The sequence below is a fragment of the Ursus americanus genome, chromosome 2 (genome assembly GCF_024610735.1).
Source record: "Ursus americanus isolate L20-20 chromosome 2, mUrsAme1.1.p, whole genome shotgun sequence".
Taxonomy (NCBI): domain Eukaryota; kingdom Metazoa; phylum Chordata; class Mammalia; order Carnivora; family Ursidae; genus Ursus; species Ursus americanus.
In genome coordinates, this window is record NC_142128.1 from 216,711 (window position 1) to 232,158 (window position 15,448).

A 15,448-nucleotide genomic window follows, 5' to 3' on the forward strand; every position below is an offset into this window, starting at 1 on the left:
GCAACGCGGGGCGCGGCCGAGGGAGGAGAAAGGAGAGGGAGCGGAGTCGGCTCGGGCCTGGCGGTGACTCGCGGGGCTGCGTCTCCGCCAATCTGCGGGCGCTGACGCGGGGGGCGGCTCCGCGGCTCTCGGATATCTGCCGGCCCGGGCGCCGAGAGGCTCGGCCGCGCGGGCGCTGCGCTCCGGGGACGGCTGCTGCACCTGCCCGGGGACCTCCCCGGCCGCTCCGTGCGCCCCCCCAACCCCGAGCCCGCCCCCTCCTTGTCCCCGCGGCCCTGCGCCCTGCTCCCGCTCCAGGTCCCCGCCTCCGGACCGCAGCGTGAGAGAGACGAGCCTTACCCCAAGGAACCGCCCCTTCTCCGCCTGGCCGGCCCGGCGCCTGGCACGGCCCACGGAGTCGCGGAGGGGACTGCGCCGCGCTATCTCCACCGCCACCCCCAAGCCGCCGCGCCCTGGCCTAGATGGGCCGCAGCGTCGGGCCCCTGCGCGCCGGATGAGCGCAGAGACCCCAAGCCGGCCGCTGAGTGCGCGGGGCCTCACCCGGCTGCGCACCCAGCTCCGCGGACGAGGGCCGCTGGGCCCGGCCGCTGAGGGCGCGGCCTCTCCGGAGAGGCGAGAGGGAACGGCCCCGAGATGGCCCGGCGAGCGGGCTCTTTGGCGGTGGGCGCCGTACACGTGGTGCGGGCCGGGGGACAGCCCTGGAGCTGGTAGCTGTCCGACGCCAGATGGACCTTGACCTGTGCCTCGGCACTGCGTTCGCGCCAAGCCAAGACTAGCTGGGGCACGGGCGGAGCGCGCTCTGGGAGGGCGCCCGGAGTCCCAGGCCGCGCTCCCGGGCGCGGCCATGAAGATGATTCTGGTACGCAGGTTCCGCGTGCTCATCCTGATGGTGTTCCTGGTGGCCTGCGCGCTGCACATCGTGCTGGACTTGCTGCCCAAACTGGAGCGGCACGCCGTGCGGCCCTCGGGGGAGCCCGGTTGCTCGTGCGCGCAACCCGCGGTCGAGGCGGCGGCGCCTGGCTGGGCCAAGGCGCGGGGCCGCCCCGGGGAGCCCCCGGGCGCCTCCTCCGCCGCCGGCGACGCGGGCTGGCCCAACAAACACACGCTGCGTATTCTGCAGGACTTTAGCTCGGACCCTTCCTCCAACCTCACATCCCACTCGCTGGAGAAACTGCCGGCCGCAGCCGAACCGGCCGAAGGCGCCTTGCAGGGGCAGGATCCCAGTGGTTCCCGGCCCCGCGATCCCGCGCACCGGCCGCTGCTCCGAGACCCCGGACCCCGTCGGTCGGCGCCGCCCCCTGGCCCGAGCGGGGACAGCTCTCTCCTGGCTAGGCTGTTTGAACACCCACTCTACCAGGTGTCGGTCCCACCGCTAACGGAGGACGACGTCCTCTTCAACGTCAACAGCGACATCAGGTTCAACCCCAAGGCGGCCGCTGAGAACCCTGACTGGTGAGTGAGGCGGGAGGCAGCTCAGGGTGGGTGCTGGCAGGCCCTGAACCCTCAAGCGGCCCTCATCAGCCTGTGCTCCCCTTCCCAGAAGTGCCCTTGCACATCCCGGCATTGTTTAAAGAGGCCCAGGGGCTCGGGAACCCCCAGGGGGCATGGACCCCCACGGCAGAGTCACCACCTCCCCTCCCGCAAGGGGAGCTGTGTGGGGCAGGAGGCTATGCTGCCGTTGCTCTTGGCTTTGTCTTCAGAACGCCTGCCTCCCTGAGAAGGGCTGCTGGGTGGTTTGGGAGTTGCTCCTTGTGGCGTCCAGGGAGGGTCAGTGCGGACCGACCGTATAGGACAGCAGTGCTGGCCTGCAAGGTCCTGGTCACTGGCCCGGAAACCGAGTCAGACAAGGCACGCACGAGCTGGCAAGGGAGTGAATGAGAGCGCTTGCCCCGAACCTTTCCCTGGGGAGCTGCTGGCCGCCAAGCTTTCCGATAGTCCGCGACATTTCTCTAGTGGACACGTCAGGAAAGTCTGCAGAAGCCTAATGAGCCTTGTAAGCCAGTCGCTGAGAACAAAATTAGCAGAGGGGCGTGCTGGCCCCGATGAGGCATAACAAAAGGGTTCTCCCAGCCAGGGTGCAAACAGCAGCTGCCCTTGGAACAGTGCCAGCCGCCTTGGGTGACAGCTTCATAAAAGGTGTGAAGCATCCTCGGGAGCATCTCTTTAAGCTGTCCTCCTTTCAGCCCTTCCCCCCAGGCCCTCCTCAGCTGCACCGCGGAGAATAAGCAGATGCTGACGGCTGGGGCCGTGAAATATTAACCAGCAGCAAGGCCAGAATAAATAGCGACCTGCAAAAGGTTACCCAAGCAACGCAGGGGGGAAGGCCGGCTTTCCAAAACATCCTATAAAAATCCTTTCTACCCTGAAATTTGACCAGGCCCCGGCTTTTCTGTCTAAATGCACCAAGGTGTTTGGTGGCCTCTGAGCCTTGTCTGCTGGCCAGGTTCAAGGAAATGCTCGGAAACTTGAGAATCGGAGCTGTGGAAAGACAGAGCCTGGGACTGGGGGTCAGTGATGTGGCCCCTGGGGGACAGGACTTGGGGCCAGAGGGCCTCGTCTGCAGGCGAATCAGAGCTAAGTTCCGCTTTCCCTCCAGCCGAGCAGCGCATAGGCTCTGTCCTGCCCCCGACTGGCCCCTTGACTCCAGAGATGGAGGGACGGACCACGTGGGCGGCAGGCCCTCACTTTGAGCCTCAGCTGCAGCGAGCGCCTGCCTCTTTCCTCTCTCCCCACCCAAGACTGCTCTCGTTAAAATCAAATTTAGCTTCTTGCATCATTTCTGCCCTTGGTTGTTGGAACCAAAACAGAGCGCCTAGGGAAGGTTCCTGACAGGCGGGGTGTGTCTCGGAGGGGCACATAGTTCGTGGTCAAAGATGGCTCTCTGGTCTGTACCCCGAGCTGACATCACACTTGTGGGGCTGTTTCCGTGACCCCGGGACAGACGCGGTAGGGCCTGGCACTGATGTTCTGGCCTCGGTCTTGATTTAGTTATAGCTGTCTGGGCGTCTCCCGAGGGTAAGTAAGAATTACGGTCAAGATGTGTGATTACTTAGAACAACAACCACAGAAAAGGTAGGGACGTCCACAAGGTCCTGTTTGGGCAGAACATCTTTGAACAGATCTGCATTTGTTTGGGTCCAAAGTTAAAACCTTGGCGTTGGCACCAACTCCGCCGTATTCATCCAGATCTTACCACGCCGTTCTTTCCCTGCTGACTCCGGGTCCCCTTCATTTTCTGTAGGCCACGTGAAGGCACTGAAAATGAAGAATTCTTGCCCACGGGGGAGGCGGCAGTGGACTCCTACCCCAACTGGCTTAAGTTTCACATCGGCATCAACCGGTATGAGCTCTACTCCAGACATAACCCAGCCATCGAGGCCCTCCTGCGTGACCTCAGTGCCCAGAAGATAACCAGCGTCGGTAGGTGCCCTTCCCGAGCTTTCTGATGGGGTCAGGTGTGCTGGGGGCTGGCTTTCCTCTGCAGGAATGCTGGGATGCCATTGCTCCTTGCTGGAACATTACCCCCTGGAGGGATTGATAAGGGCAGCCTTCTGGAGAGACAGCCTGCAGGGCCGAGGGGAGGGGAGGGACGCCTTCGATGCCGATGCCGTCAGTGGTTCTGGGGGTTGTGGCCTGCTGTCGCGAGGCTCGCGAGCGAGGGACAGGTGCAGCACTGCTATTCGTGTTGCATTCTGCTTCCCCGCCTGAGGAGGGCACTTTCCAGACTACAGGTCTCCCCTCCAGGGGTAAAGACGGGGCACGTGCCCCTGGTGGCTGGGGCGCCTCCCTCAGCGCAGCAGGGAGACACAGGACCGAGCTCAGAGACCAGCTCTGCACCCAGAGCCCTGCCAGATGCTCCTGCCGTTTCCTGTGCGCGGGGATGAACCAGGGCTCAGCTCTTTCTCGGGCGGAGGCCCGTGCGCTTAGTAATTCAGAGGCACCGTCGCTGAGTACTTTGGGATCTGCTGAATTGGACAGAAAAAGGCATCCAATTACTGATTTCAGGGAAGTGTGTCAGCAGCAGTTTCTGAGCTTGGGGGTTTGCTGCCATTGCTCTCAGGCCTGTAGGCGATTGTTGGTGAAGGTCGCTATTAGTCACCGGCTTGGAGAGGCACTGAGGGTGGGCTGAGGCCCTGGGGTGGAGAGAGCAGCCCTGGGGGCTTTGCAGGCAGCTGTCCGGGTACACACCGCTGGAAAGGGGTGCAGGGAGGCCGGTCAGGGTCACTCTGTGAAGCAGGCAGTTTCAGACACTGTCTCCTCGGGGTTCCCTGAAGCAGCACTGATGCTGGAAGGGTCGCAGGATCCCGGGGCTCCGTCCAGTTGCTGCTACAGGGGAGCGAGGCCGGCAAGTGGGCTTTCCAGCGACCTGGAAGGACTGTTTCCGGCTCTTTCTGCCCAGTACTGAGCTGTTGGCTGGGCATCCCCCCCCCACCGCCCCCCGTGTAGCTTCTCTCTAGCATGTGACTGCTTCCCTCCCTGAAGGGAGCGTGCAGAGCCCGCTGGTGTTTCCTCTCCCAGCTGGCTGCACAGGAGGGGTCTGACCCTGCCCCGCCTCAGCCCCGCTGCCTCCCTCCAGCCCCTCGCAGGCGTCAGAGGCTCCCGGTGGTGCTGGGACGCGGTCTGTGTGCATAGCGGAGACTGTCCCGCGGACAGCCACGGCCGGGGTGCCCTTTTCACTCCTGAGAGTAGGTGCGGCCATTAAAGACGTATCCAGGCCTTGCCCGACTCATTCACCCGTTCAGCAGACTTTCTGGGACACCTCCTGCCCTTCAGCCCCTTTCTGGGTAGTGGGTGAGGATGAGAAAAGCTCGACGAGGTTCTGCTGCTGACCTGAGAGGCCTTGGGGGGAGAGGGGGGGGAATAAGGGCTTTGAACACTGTTCACTTAGAATCTAGGAGGCTTTAGAAAGGAGGTGACGTCCGTCTAGAAGGAGGGGTGTGGAGCCCCTTCTGTAAGAAGAAACGTCTGACCCGGGGCTTCGTCATAAAAGGGGGCACGGAGGGCTGGGCTTTCTGGGACAATGAAAACAAGGTTTTAAAATTAGAAATGGTTTTAGGGAAGTACAACGTTAAAGGATGCTGCTCTGCTGGTGTCTGTGGCACCCCTCTCTGCCTCGGTTTCCCCATCTGTCAAATGGGCTTGGGGCTGCTCGGGTACGTTGCATTTGTTCTGATAAGATGGTGCATATGACCAAGCTTGTAACTATTAACTAGTTTTCTGCACCATGTGCTGGCAGGGTCCCCACTCAGTGCAGGACCCGGGGGGAGGAAGAGCCGCTGGGATTCCCAAGGCCGGCCAAGCTCGCCGTATCCCTCAGGGAGCAAACAGCCTCCAGCCCTCCCGGGGCACCCACTCTGTGCAGAGGACAGGGCCCAGCAGCTTGGGGAGCAGCTACAGAGAGAAGACAGGCTGCTTGGGTCACAGGCACATTGCCCACCCTAGGGGTCCTCCTCTCTCTGTTCCCCCGGGGGCCTGGCCTGGAGGCACCTCCCTCCACTTTGGTCTGACTGCCCGGGGCGGTGGTGCCTAGGCTGCCTGAGCGCGGTGCACGGCGCCTGGGTCTGGGGGTCCCATCCTAGGGTTCTGGCTTGGCCGCGCCTGGTGGTGTGACCGGGAGTGCGTCCTTGCCCCTCTGTCTCCAGTGGGCTCTCTGTGCTGCTGTCACTCACTCCCAGACAGCTCTGGCCGGGCCGGGCCGGTCCTTCCCTGTCCCCGTGCAGGACGGGATCAGCGCTGGAAGGCTGCCTGACGCACCCGGTGCGCGGCCTGAGTCTGACCCTGGTGCCACTCTGGGCAAGTGCACGAGTCCCTGGTGCTCTGGGTTCTCACGTGGGACGTAAGAGGGTTCTCACCTGGGACCTGTGATCTCTGGCTTGCCAGTCTGAAATCCAAATGTGTCTCGTTCAGCAAAATCTGACTCGCCCTGAACTTGTATGGGAGCAAACCCTAAACTGACAAAGCTATTTATAAATCCTTATTTTTCTCACTCGGAGCGAATATTCACGTGTTCTCTGAGGAAATAGGAGTGTGTGTAATTATGGGTTCTGCCCAGACCCCTTTGGGCCATTGCATAATGTGTGGGATATACACATTACCTGTGCCTTTTGTCATCTGAAATTTTTGAAATCCATGAGTGCTTCTGTCTACAGAGATTGTGGTGAAGGGCATGGGCCTGTGAAGCATATGTCGTGGGGTGGCTGAGAGCTGCAGTGAGGAGATAAGAGAAGGTAAAAGCAGAGCCTAAGCAGTGTCCCTGCCAGTAGGTGTCTCTGCGGGGAGGGCTTCAGGGGCAGGCCAGAGCCCCCTTGACCACAGCAGCGTGTGTGGGACAAGCCAGTGGACGGCCTCAGCCGACACTGGGCCCCACTGTCCCTGCTGCGTTGGTGAGCTCCCAGCGGAGTTCAGGCTTGTGCAAAGGCCCTGGTCCACAGGGAGCAGCAGGAGAGGGGCTGGCCCTGGGCCAGGCCGCAGGCAGCCCTTGGAGATGCACGCTTTCGGGGCTGTGTCTGCCCCCACATGCAGCTGGACGTTTTGACTGAGAGCCCAACCCCCTGCGTGGGACATCAACCCCTGGCTGGGCCCTTGGCTTAGCAGAGCCAGCTGGGCAAGTTTGGAAAGGGAGGCCCTAGCTAGGAACTATCTGCCGTTGGCGGCCCCTGCACCTAGCCGTGCTGTGACCCAGAGCTGGACACAGACTTTGAAGGCCTTGTGGGCAACCCTGGAGGGCAGCCCCTTTACAGGAGCCCAGGCCTACCTAGGGGTCAAGGGTCAGCAATGCCATCCTCCTGAGCCTGAAATGGGAAAGAGACACAGAAGTCACACTGACCCACAGTGGTGGTATAAGGAAGTGTCTAAGTTTCAAGAGCTGGAGATCCAACCCACTTCCAGCACCCCTTCTGTAAACAGGGAAACTGAGGCCTCCAAGACGGGGGCGGGGGGGGGTGTCTTTCGAGTGCCTGCTCCCAGCTCAGATCTCTGTCCCCTGCTGCCCCGCTGTGGTTTTCCCTTTATTTTTTTTTTTATTTTTATTTTTTTAAAGATTTTATTTATTTATTTGACAGAGATAGAGACAGCCAGCGAGAGAGGGAACACAAGCAGGGGGAGTGGGAGAGGAAGAAGCAGGCTCATAGCGGAGGAGCCTGATGTGGGGCTCGATCCCATAACGCCGGGATCACGCCCTGAGCCGAAGGCAGACGCCTAACCACTGTGCCACCCAGGCGCCCCTGTGGTTTTCCCTTTAATCTTCAAGTGTGCACCCCGCTATTAAGCGCGAGCCTGGGAACATTGCTGGAACAGCTCCTGCAAGGTTCCCAGAGCTTCCTGTCCGAAGAGTTGCGTGAACTCTCCCCGTTCAGAACCACTCGATCCAGTTCACGAAGCCCGTGTGGCCTTCGGTACAGCTGCTGTGGCCGACAGAGATGTATTTATAGCCAGGCTCCTGGCTGCTTGGTAGCGGCCCTTCCTGCCTGCCTTTAAGGAGGCTCGGGCCGTTATCTACCTCTATTCAGTTGGAGTCAGGCATGCGGCCGGTGATAATTCAATCGGTATCGTGCACAATTACGGGTGCAAAGAATAAATGACCCAATTAACTGCGTTGTACTCGGGATGCTTAAGAAGAAGTCACACTCTGGCTGGAAGACACCACCACGGCTCCATCCAGGTTGGAACACAGCTGCGGTCAGTGCCTGGGGAAAGGAGAACTGCTCCGCAGGACCGAAGTCCTGGCCGCTGACTGATCTAGCTAGGGTCCCTGACTAATTGGCCGGTGAGCTTCCGGGAACAAAGGCTGTGGCTGGGGCAGCCCAGGGTGGACAGCGGCTGGAGAGCCTGGGGGGCCGCCCTGTCTCATTGGTCAGAGGCGGGCTCCTTGGGAAGGCAGTTCCAGCCCCAGAGAGGTCACAGTCCCCCGCCCGCCCCGGGTGGTTGCAGTGGGTCCCAGTCTCCAGGTCCTGGCTCTCCGATCTGGAGACTGACAACTGAAAATGCTCAATTCGCCAGAGGCGCCTTGGGCCATCTGGGAGGAAGGACGCAGACCACCCCAGCCCACCCCGAAGGACAGCACCCTGAAAGGTGGCAAATAGCTGAGCCCCTCCTCAGTTTTCCTTCCAGCCGTCTGGTCCAAGATCGAGCACACAAGCCCAGGCAAGTGCCCCGGGCACCCGCTTTCTCCATCTCGAGCGGACCACAGCTGGGCCCCAGAATCCAACAGGCATGTGTTCCGATGGTGTTCCTTCCAGCTCCAGGGAGGGTGCTGGTTTCCAGCTGGGGCAGTGCTGTACTTTCTCTTTTAAGTCAATTTAACTGTCATAATACGAGTGAGCTGTCTTTGAGAGCTTGGCTACACCGCGGTCTGGGCTGGGGGCAGTTACACTCCAACGTCCTGGGGGTGCGTGTGAGGGTCTGACGTTTCGTAGAGGGCTGCCGGGGTCTCATAGCGAGCGGGGCAGGAGGACCCCAGCCCTTAGAGCCTCCTCTGGTCCCTCCCTCGGAGCAGCCCCCTCAGTGCCAGCCAGAGTGCCCACCGGCGACGGACAGGAGGACACGCACCATGCTGCTGTTTGAGGGCCCACGTGCCTCGATGCCCAAGGGCAGGAGAAGGGGCTCTGCATGGCACCCAGGGGTTTAGAACGCGGGTTAGATCGCACTCCCGCCAGGGGATGAGGCGTGTGGTGTGGGCAGGGAAGAAGAGCTGACCTAAGTGCTACTGGTGTCACAGCCCTCAGATCTGAGCCATCCTGGGCCTTAAAACAAGGCAGTGGCTGTGAACATATTCGGACCACTTGCCTGACCATGGTCCCTAAGGACAAACATGAATCCCACTTCCCAGACCAGGTGACAGGGGCCCCCACGCATGGCCGGGCAGTGCCTTACACATGGGCCTGTTTGTGTGGGCCACCGGTCGCTGAAGTAGCATTAGTTCATGTAAAAGTCAGGACGTGGGGGAGGGGCTGCTTGTTAGAAATGGGGAGCCTGGCAGTGCTGACGCTGGCTTCTAGGGGAAACAAATTGCTCAGTGACCCAGGTCACTTGTCCCTGCCAGCACCGAGGTGTGTGATGTGGGATGGGCCAACGGCAGAGCCCAGCGTCCTGTCTCCTGCTCACGCCTCCTTGGTATGGCGGTGTTGGGTCCTCGGCCAGGGTGGCACCCCTTTACCTTTCGGGGCTGTGTCTCGCCTCCCAGGGCTGCTCTCGGTGCTTGGTTTACTCGATCCTTCCTAGGAGGACCCTAAGAAATGCAGGTCCCGTTCTGGGTCTTCTGAGGGGAGCTGTGTTCTGGGGAAAGACAGCAACACCCCACAGTGTGCAAGTGTCTTAGTGGTCATGGGATTTATAGCATCCACGAACATCAGAATAAAGTACAGGGTGTTCTGTTAGCATCTGTTAGCATGCGCAATTACTGACACGTGTCATTAATGATCACTAGTCAGTGCTGATTAATACCATATATTAACGCATAGCTGGGGATATGGCTCTCGAGGGAGAGCAGGAAAGACAGAGCTGACATCCGTGGTCTCAATGGTGGGACATGCCTGTCGGAGGCAAGCAGGGGAGGGGAGAGCGTATGTAAGAGGCGCGGTCGGTGGGGCTTGAGGGAGCCAGGCTACCAGTTAGGTGCCCTTGTGTGTTAGTGATTTGACGACAGTGAGGCCCAGGTTTGGGTGGGCCCGTGGGGATGGAGAGAAGGTGGCAGGTGGGGCTCGTTCAGGGTGAGTGTCTTCTGGGGACATGGCCCCTGGATATGTGCCGGGACAACCCCGGCCGTAGCCTGGCCTCGAGCCCACGGTGGGCTCACTGCTCCATCAGGTGCCCCCCAGGGCTGAGGTTGGCCAGGTTTTGACAGGCCTCCGTCCCCCGAGAAACATGGAGACCCAACCAGGTGAGCACACGTCCACCAGCTCTCACGTGGGGCCCTTGCTGCCCACCTGGGCTTCTCTCTGAAGTTTGCCTCCGCTCCCATGGCCTCTCTCCCCCGCACTGGGGCAAGATTCCTCAAGTCTGGCTTCAGGAAGAAACCCCAAACTCACACCCTCCTTCTCGAGGCCTGGTTAGTGTCCCGGCTCTGCCACCGGGGCCCTCGGCCCTGACCCCTTCCCCAGGCCCCTCTGCAGCAGCAGAGCAGGGCCACCCGCTCCAAGCGCAGACTTGGGGGCGGTTGCCTCTCACCCATCCCCAACGAACACTTGGCCTTTGCCACAACGTCGGGCAGTTTGCATGTGGGTTTTTGCAGGGAGACCGTACCTGATTTTCAAGCGGAATTCCAAGTGTCTTCCAGCTGTCGACCCCAGCTTGGCAGAGTGAATGGTGGACCCAGGTGGGAAGGCACATGTCCCCAGACAAGAGAAAGGTGGTGTGCAGGGCAGTTAGCAAAAGCCTGGCCTTTCCAGAGTCCTCAGTCACCCCGAGATTCGAAGGCCCATTGGTTTCTAGTTACTTGCTTGGTCCGTGGAGAGGAGCTGGAAATGCAGCGGAAAACACAGGTCAGCAGTGCTTTGAGATTCGCTTCTAGAACGAGAATGACTAAACTGACCAGATTTGCATAATAATTTATTATTCAAGAAAACCAGGATTACAGGCCCTGGAAAGAGCTGATGTGCTGTCCCCGATTGGCCTGGGAAGGAATAATTAAATCCAGTGACCCCAGTTATTACATGGAAATGGGGACATCGCATGGGGCTTAATCGGGCCACTAATTTTCTTAATGATCACTTCTGTTTTCATCTTATTAAAAATGTAATAAATGTTCATTGTTGAAATTTAGAAAGCACAGATAAGGGAAAAAAGGAAATTGAAGTCATCTGTGGTTGTACTCCTGGGGGGTGAGCGCTGGGCCCCAGCTGCTTATCTGTGCATGCAGATTTTCCCACGCGCTCACATAGGCGCCTCCCAGAGCAGGCGGCTCGCGGAGTGTAAGCGCTTCCTAAGCCGCTTTGCTTAATAATAAAATAATGGGCCGTTTGCTGTGTCATTAGAGATCTTTTGGTGCCGTTAAGAGGGCCACCTAGTACTCCATCACAGGGATTACCGTGCATTTTGCTTCTGGACGCCGGGTGGGGCATTTTTAGGTTATTTCCAGCGTTCTGGAGTGAGGCGGAGTTTGTTGGGGGGGTTTTCCTGGGAGGGCACAGGCCGGAGGAGCGCCAGACACACCCAGTCACACACTGGTCTGGCCGCCTTCAGCTCCACCTCCTGGACCCCAAGACCAGGGCGCGTCTGAGGCGGCCAGGCTGTCCCGGCCACAGACGTTGCAGAGGAAGGAACGAGCAAGTGGCTGGGTTGGGAACCCAGCGGTGAGGCTGGGCTTTGGCCCTCACAGAGGCCACGAGAGCCCCCGAAGACGTTCAGGGAGCTTAGAACCCCTGGTCGTTCTTTGCAGTCCTGTGGCGATCTGACGTCGTGGGTGTGCCACGGGCCCTGCGCCGTTCTAGCGGTTCGCAAGCATTACCCACGTGATGGCGATAGCGGCCCTGCGGGGTGAATGTGATGTCACCCCCGTGCTGCCTGTGGTCGACCTGGGGCACTGGCGGATCAAGTCATGCATTGTCCTTATTCGTCCTGACTTCACCTCAGCCCCATGCAGGAGGCCAGGCAGCCATCTAGCTCAAGGGGGAAACCACGATGAGGGGGAGTGAAGTCTCCTTCTAGGTGGGCACCCAGCCATCGGAAGCTGAGCGGAGACTCCAGCCTCAGGGCTCCTCCATACCAAAACCCCCAAGTGCGGTGCCCCCCAATATGGCGCATCCCCAGTATGGTGCACCCCCAGTATGGTGCACACCCAGCATGGCGCCCCATCCAGTATGGCGCCCCTCCAGTATGGCCCACCCCCAGTATGGCCCACCCCCAGTATGGCACCCCTCCAGTATGATGCCCCTCCAGTATGGTGTCCCTCCAGTACGGCACACCACCAATATGGCGCCCCTCCAGTATGATGCCCCTTCAGTATGGTGCCCCTCCAGTATGGCGCACCCCCAGTATGGTGCACCCCCAGTATGGTGCACCCCCAGTATGGTGCACCCCCAGTATGGCGCACCTCCAGTATGGTGTCCCTCCAGTATGGTGTCCCTCCAGTATCGCGCCCCTCCAGTATCACGCACCCCCAGTATGGCGCCCTCCAGTATGGCGCACCCCCAGTATGGCCCACCCCCAGTATGGTGCCCCTCCAGTATCGCGCCCCCAAGTATGGCACACCGTCAGTATGGTGCACCCTCAGTATGGCACACCTCCAGTATGGCGCCCCTCCAGTGTCGCGCCCCCAAGTATGGCGCACCGTCAGTATGGCGCACCGTCAGTATGGTGCCCGTCAGTCATCCCTACTCACCTGGCCTTGATCTTCACTTCCATGCACGTTCCTCCCCATTCATCCACTGCTGACCTGGAATCCAAGAGTCAACCTAGGTTCCTCTGTTCCCGCCACAGCCCGCATCTGCTCCACTAAATGGTTCCTTGGACCCCATGATATTTCTTTCATTTTTCCATTTTCCCCGTCTCTGTCATCTAAACCACCGTCGTCTGCTATGGCTGCCTTAGCCTCCTTCCCCTGGCTTCCACCTGCCATCCTTGTAGCCAGCCCCCTGCGCAGTGGGGGACAGCATCCCCCTGGTTCCCGGCTATCCTGCTGCACAGTGCCGACCACCGCTTCCCCGTGGGAAGGACCCCCTGAGAGCTGCCGCACACCCAGGCCCCCAGCCCACCCCCTCCGACTCCCTGGGACAGGCGGGCCCCATGATCATCGTCCAGGGCTGTAAATGTGCTGGCTCTCTCCTTCCTCAGATCCTGTGTGTTCACGCCAACCTCTCCTCCTCCCTGAGAGCCGCGTGGGCATCACCTCCCCAGAGAGGCCTTTCCAAGGGCTCCTCAGGCCTGTTGTCCTGGTGCACCGAAGCCATGTTGGTATTTACGGTTCATAGTCAGTCCTGCCACACTGGACACAGACTCCGGTGGGGACACCTGGCCTGTCCCTGGTTCCCCCTTCAACGGTCGCACAGCTGGTACCTGGCGTGGATACAAGAGGCCGTGGGCCTGCCTCCCACAGTCTGGGGCCCTAGCCACGCAGGAGCTGGGGCGCGTGAGCCAGCTCAGCCTCTCACCCCCATGTCTTGTGGAAACCCTTGAACGTTTGCCTTCCTTGAATTCCATCAGCATAAAGGAGATGCACGGTCTGGGGAAGAGCAGCTATTGTCAGGGATTCTTGAGCCTTCTGAGCTGGCGTGGCAGGTGGGAAGCCAGAGTGATGCTTTCGGAGACTTCCACCCCCCATAGCGTCCATGTGGAGCCTCCGATAGCCCCCTGTGAGGAGTGGGGTCTTCAGGGTCTCCTCAGACTAACCCTGCTCAGGCTTCCAGTAGCACACGCAGTGCTGTGGGGTGGGGAGCAGAGGGCTGAGGGGGTCCCGCGGGTGTCCAGGGGAGGGAGGTGTTGCTGGCAGGTGCATATACTTGGCCACCCTTCCTAGAAGCCTGTCCCTCCGTCTACGGGTCAGACTGTCTAAGAGGCTCTGCCCGCAGCCCCAGCACCTGAATTTCAGGGGGGCGTGTTTATCCGCACCATTGCAGGAAACCCCAAACTTCCCAGGCAGAATGGGGGCCCTCGGCCACATCCAGAGGCCCAGGTGGGGCCGTGGGACCCGAGCGGGAGCCGGCCTCTCCGGCCCACCGAGGGAGGGGCCTGAGGGCAGCGAGTGACCCCGTGTTTCTTTCCCTCTCCCTTGCAGCCATGAAGTCGGGGGGCACGCAGCTCAAGCTCATCATGACGTTCCAGAATTACGGGCAAGCGCTGTTCAAGCCCATGAAGTAAGTGCTGGGGCTGCTTGGGACGGGGTGCCGGGTGCAGAGACCCCGCGTTCCTGGTGGAAAACAGTGTTTCCTCCCAGAGGGGTTTGGGGTGAACTGTGGGTGACCGCTCTGGGCTTCCTCCCCATCGAGGCAAGTGAGCCGCACCGGGGCCCTGTACCCTCAGCCCCTCCTCTCGCCGGCCTCCAGTCCTCCCCGCCCCACTTCCTCCAGTGGCCCGTCATTCCTACCCCCGTGAGCACGAGTGTTTTAAACTAGGGACCCAAATATGGACACCGAAGAATGCTCCTCAGAGAGGTGGCTTCTGCCTCTCCTGCACGGCTCAGGGATCAGCAGCCTTTTTTTATAAAGGGCCAGCTGACAGATATTTTAAGTTTCGCAGGCCATATGGTCTGTGTCTCAACTGCATAGGTCTGCGGTCCTAGCCCCAAATCAGCCAAGCAGTGTGTAAGAGAGCAGGCATGGCTGGCTGTCAGTAAAGCCTTGTTTCTAAAACTAGCAGTGGGCTGGATTGACCACCCCCCGGGTTTCCTGTGGCATAAAATAGAAACCACGCCACCAAAATAAACATTAAGGCACTCACTGGCACATGAAAATTTGTGAAATGCTGGAGAAGGGGTGTTTGGAAGCCCGGCCACCCCAAGAAAATTCACGGGGAGCATCCATGTTTTTGATGTCCGCTCTGATGATGCTGGGACTTGGGGGGTCCCATTCGGTCCAGGGTTGTTCCGTCGTCGCGTTAGCCCCGCGAGGCCCTTTGTGCCCTGGCGAGAGGGAGTTCATTGCACGTAAAGTGTGGGTCGCACCCCCAGGTGCCCACGAGGACCCTGCAGGTCGTGTGAGCTGCTGCTGTGGCTGCTGGTGGGGGCGGGGAGGGGCAAGCTGCCAGGCACGGGCTCCAGCGGAAGGGGCCTCTGCCTTGTGTTCACCAGATCTTGGCCGTCTGTCCTGATACCCAGTTTTCAGGATAAGCTAGAAATATGGCTTTTTCTGCTTAATTTTCAAATTTCAAAAATGATGGTAACTGAGAAGCATTCCAAATACCTTGGAGGCCAAACAGAATACAGCTGCTGGTTTGTAACTTGTGACCGAAGGTATGATTTTGCGTCCAGGGTGTCTCTGGGCCTCTTGCCCGCTTTCCTTGGACAGACGTCCTGCCAGGGGCTTCCCTGAGGACCTACCTGACCTGTCCATGATCTGGGGCTGCCTGGAGCAGGCCAGGCTGAGAACGTTATTCACACGGGCAAGATGAAGGACACCGGGACAGGGCGAAAGCTCGGGGCTGCTGGGTCTGGAGCAAATGCTCCACACCGAGGCGTGGTGGGCCACCCCGTTGCTGTCGGGGGTCCATGAGCACAGGCACCTCCTTCCCTGCGTCTGTGCAGAAAGGGAAGTTCACGTGTCCTTCAGGAGAATCGGCATAGAAGAGGGAGCTCCGGTGGGCTTGGCTGTCTCACGAAGATGGCTGGATGCGGGAGTGTGGACAAGCAGCGTGGTTCATGCAGCCCCCGACTCGGGAGGGATGATTGGGGTGGGGTCCACACAGCTGGAGGGTGTTCAGCCTGGGGGCGGGCTCTTCGTGGAACATCCTGGAAGAAAATGAGGCCTGGGATGGGCGTGGGCTCCTCGCGGACTGTCCAGCCTCCTTGGGCTTCTCCGTG

General features: G+C 60.1%; 1 protein-coding gene across 1 annotated transcript in view; it reads left to right on the top strand.

Annotated features, from left to right (window-relative positions):
- Window positions 1-308: 308 nt before the first annotated feature.
- Window positions 309-15,448, top strand: part of FAM20C (FAM20C golgi associated secretory pathway kinase) — a 44,205-nt gene continuing 29,065 nt past the window's right edge. Inside the window, exons 1-3 of the mRNA XM_045813243.2 lie at window positions 309-1,452; window positions 3,242-3,420; window positions 13,709-13,787. Of these exons, the coding sequence (XP_045669199.2) occupies window positions 845-1,452; window positions 3,242-3,420; window positions 13,709-13,787 (866 nt within the window). The 5' untranslated portion in view covers window positions 309-844. The remainder of the gene's footprint in view (window positions 1,453-3,241; window positions 3,421-13,708; window positions 13,788-15,448) is intronic.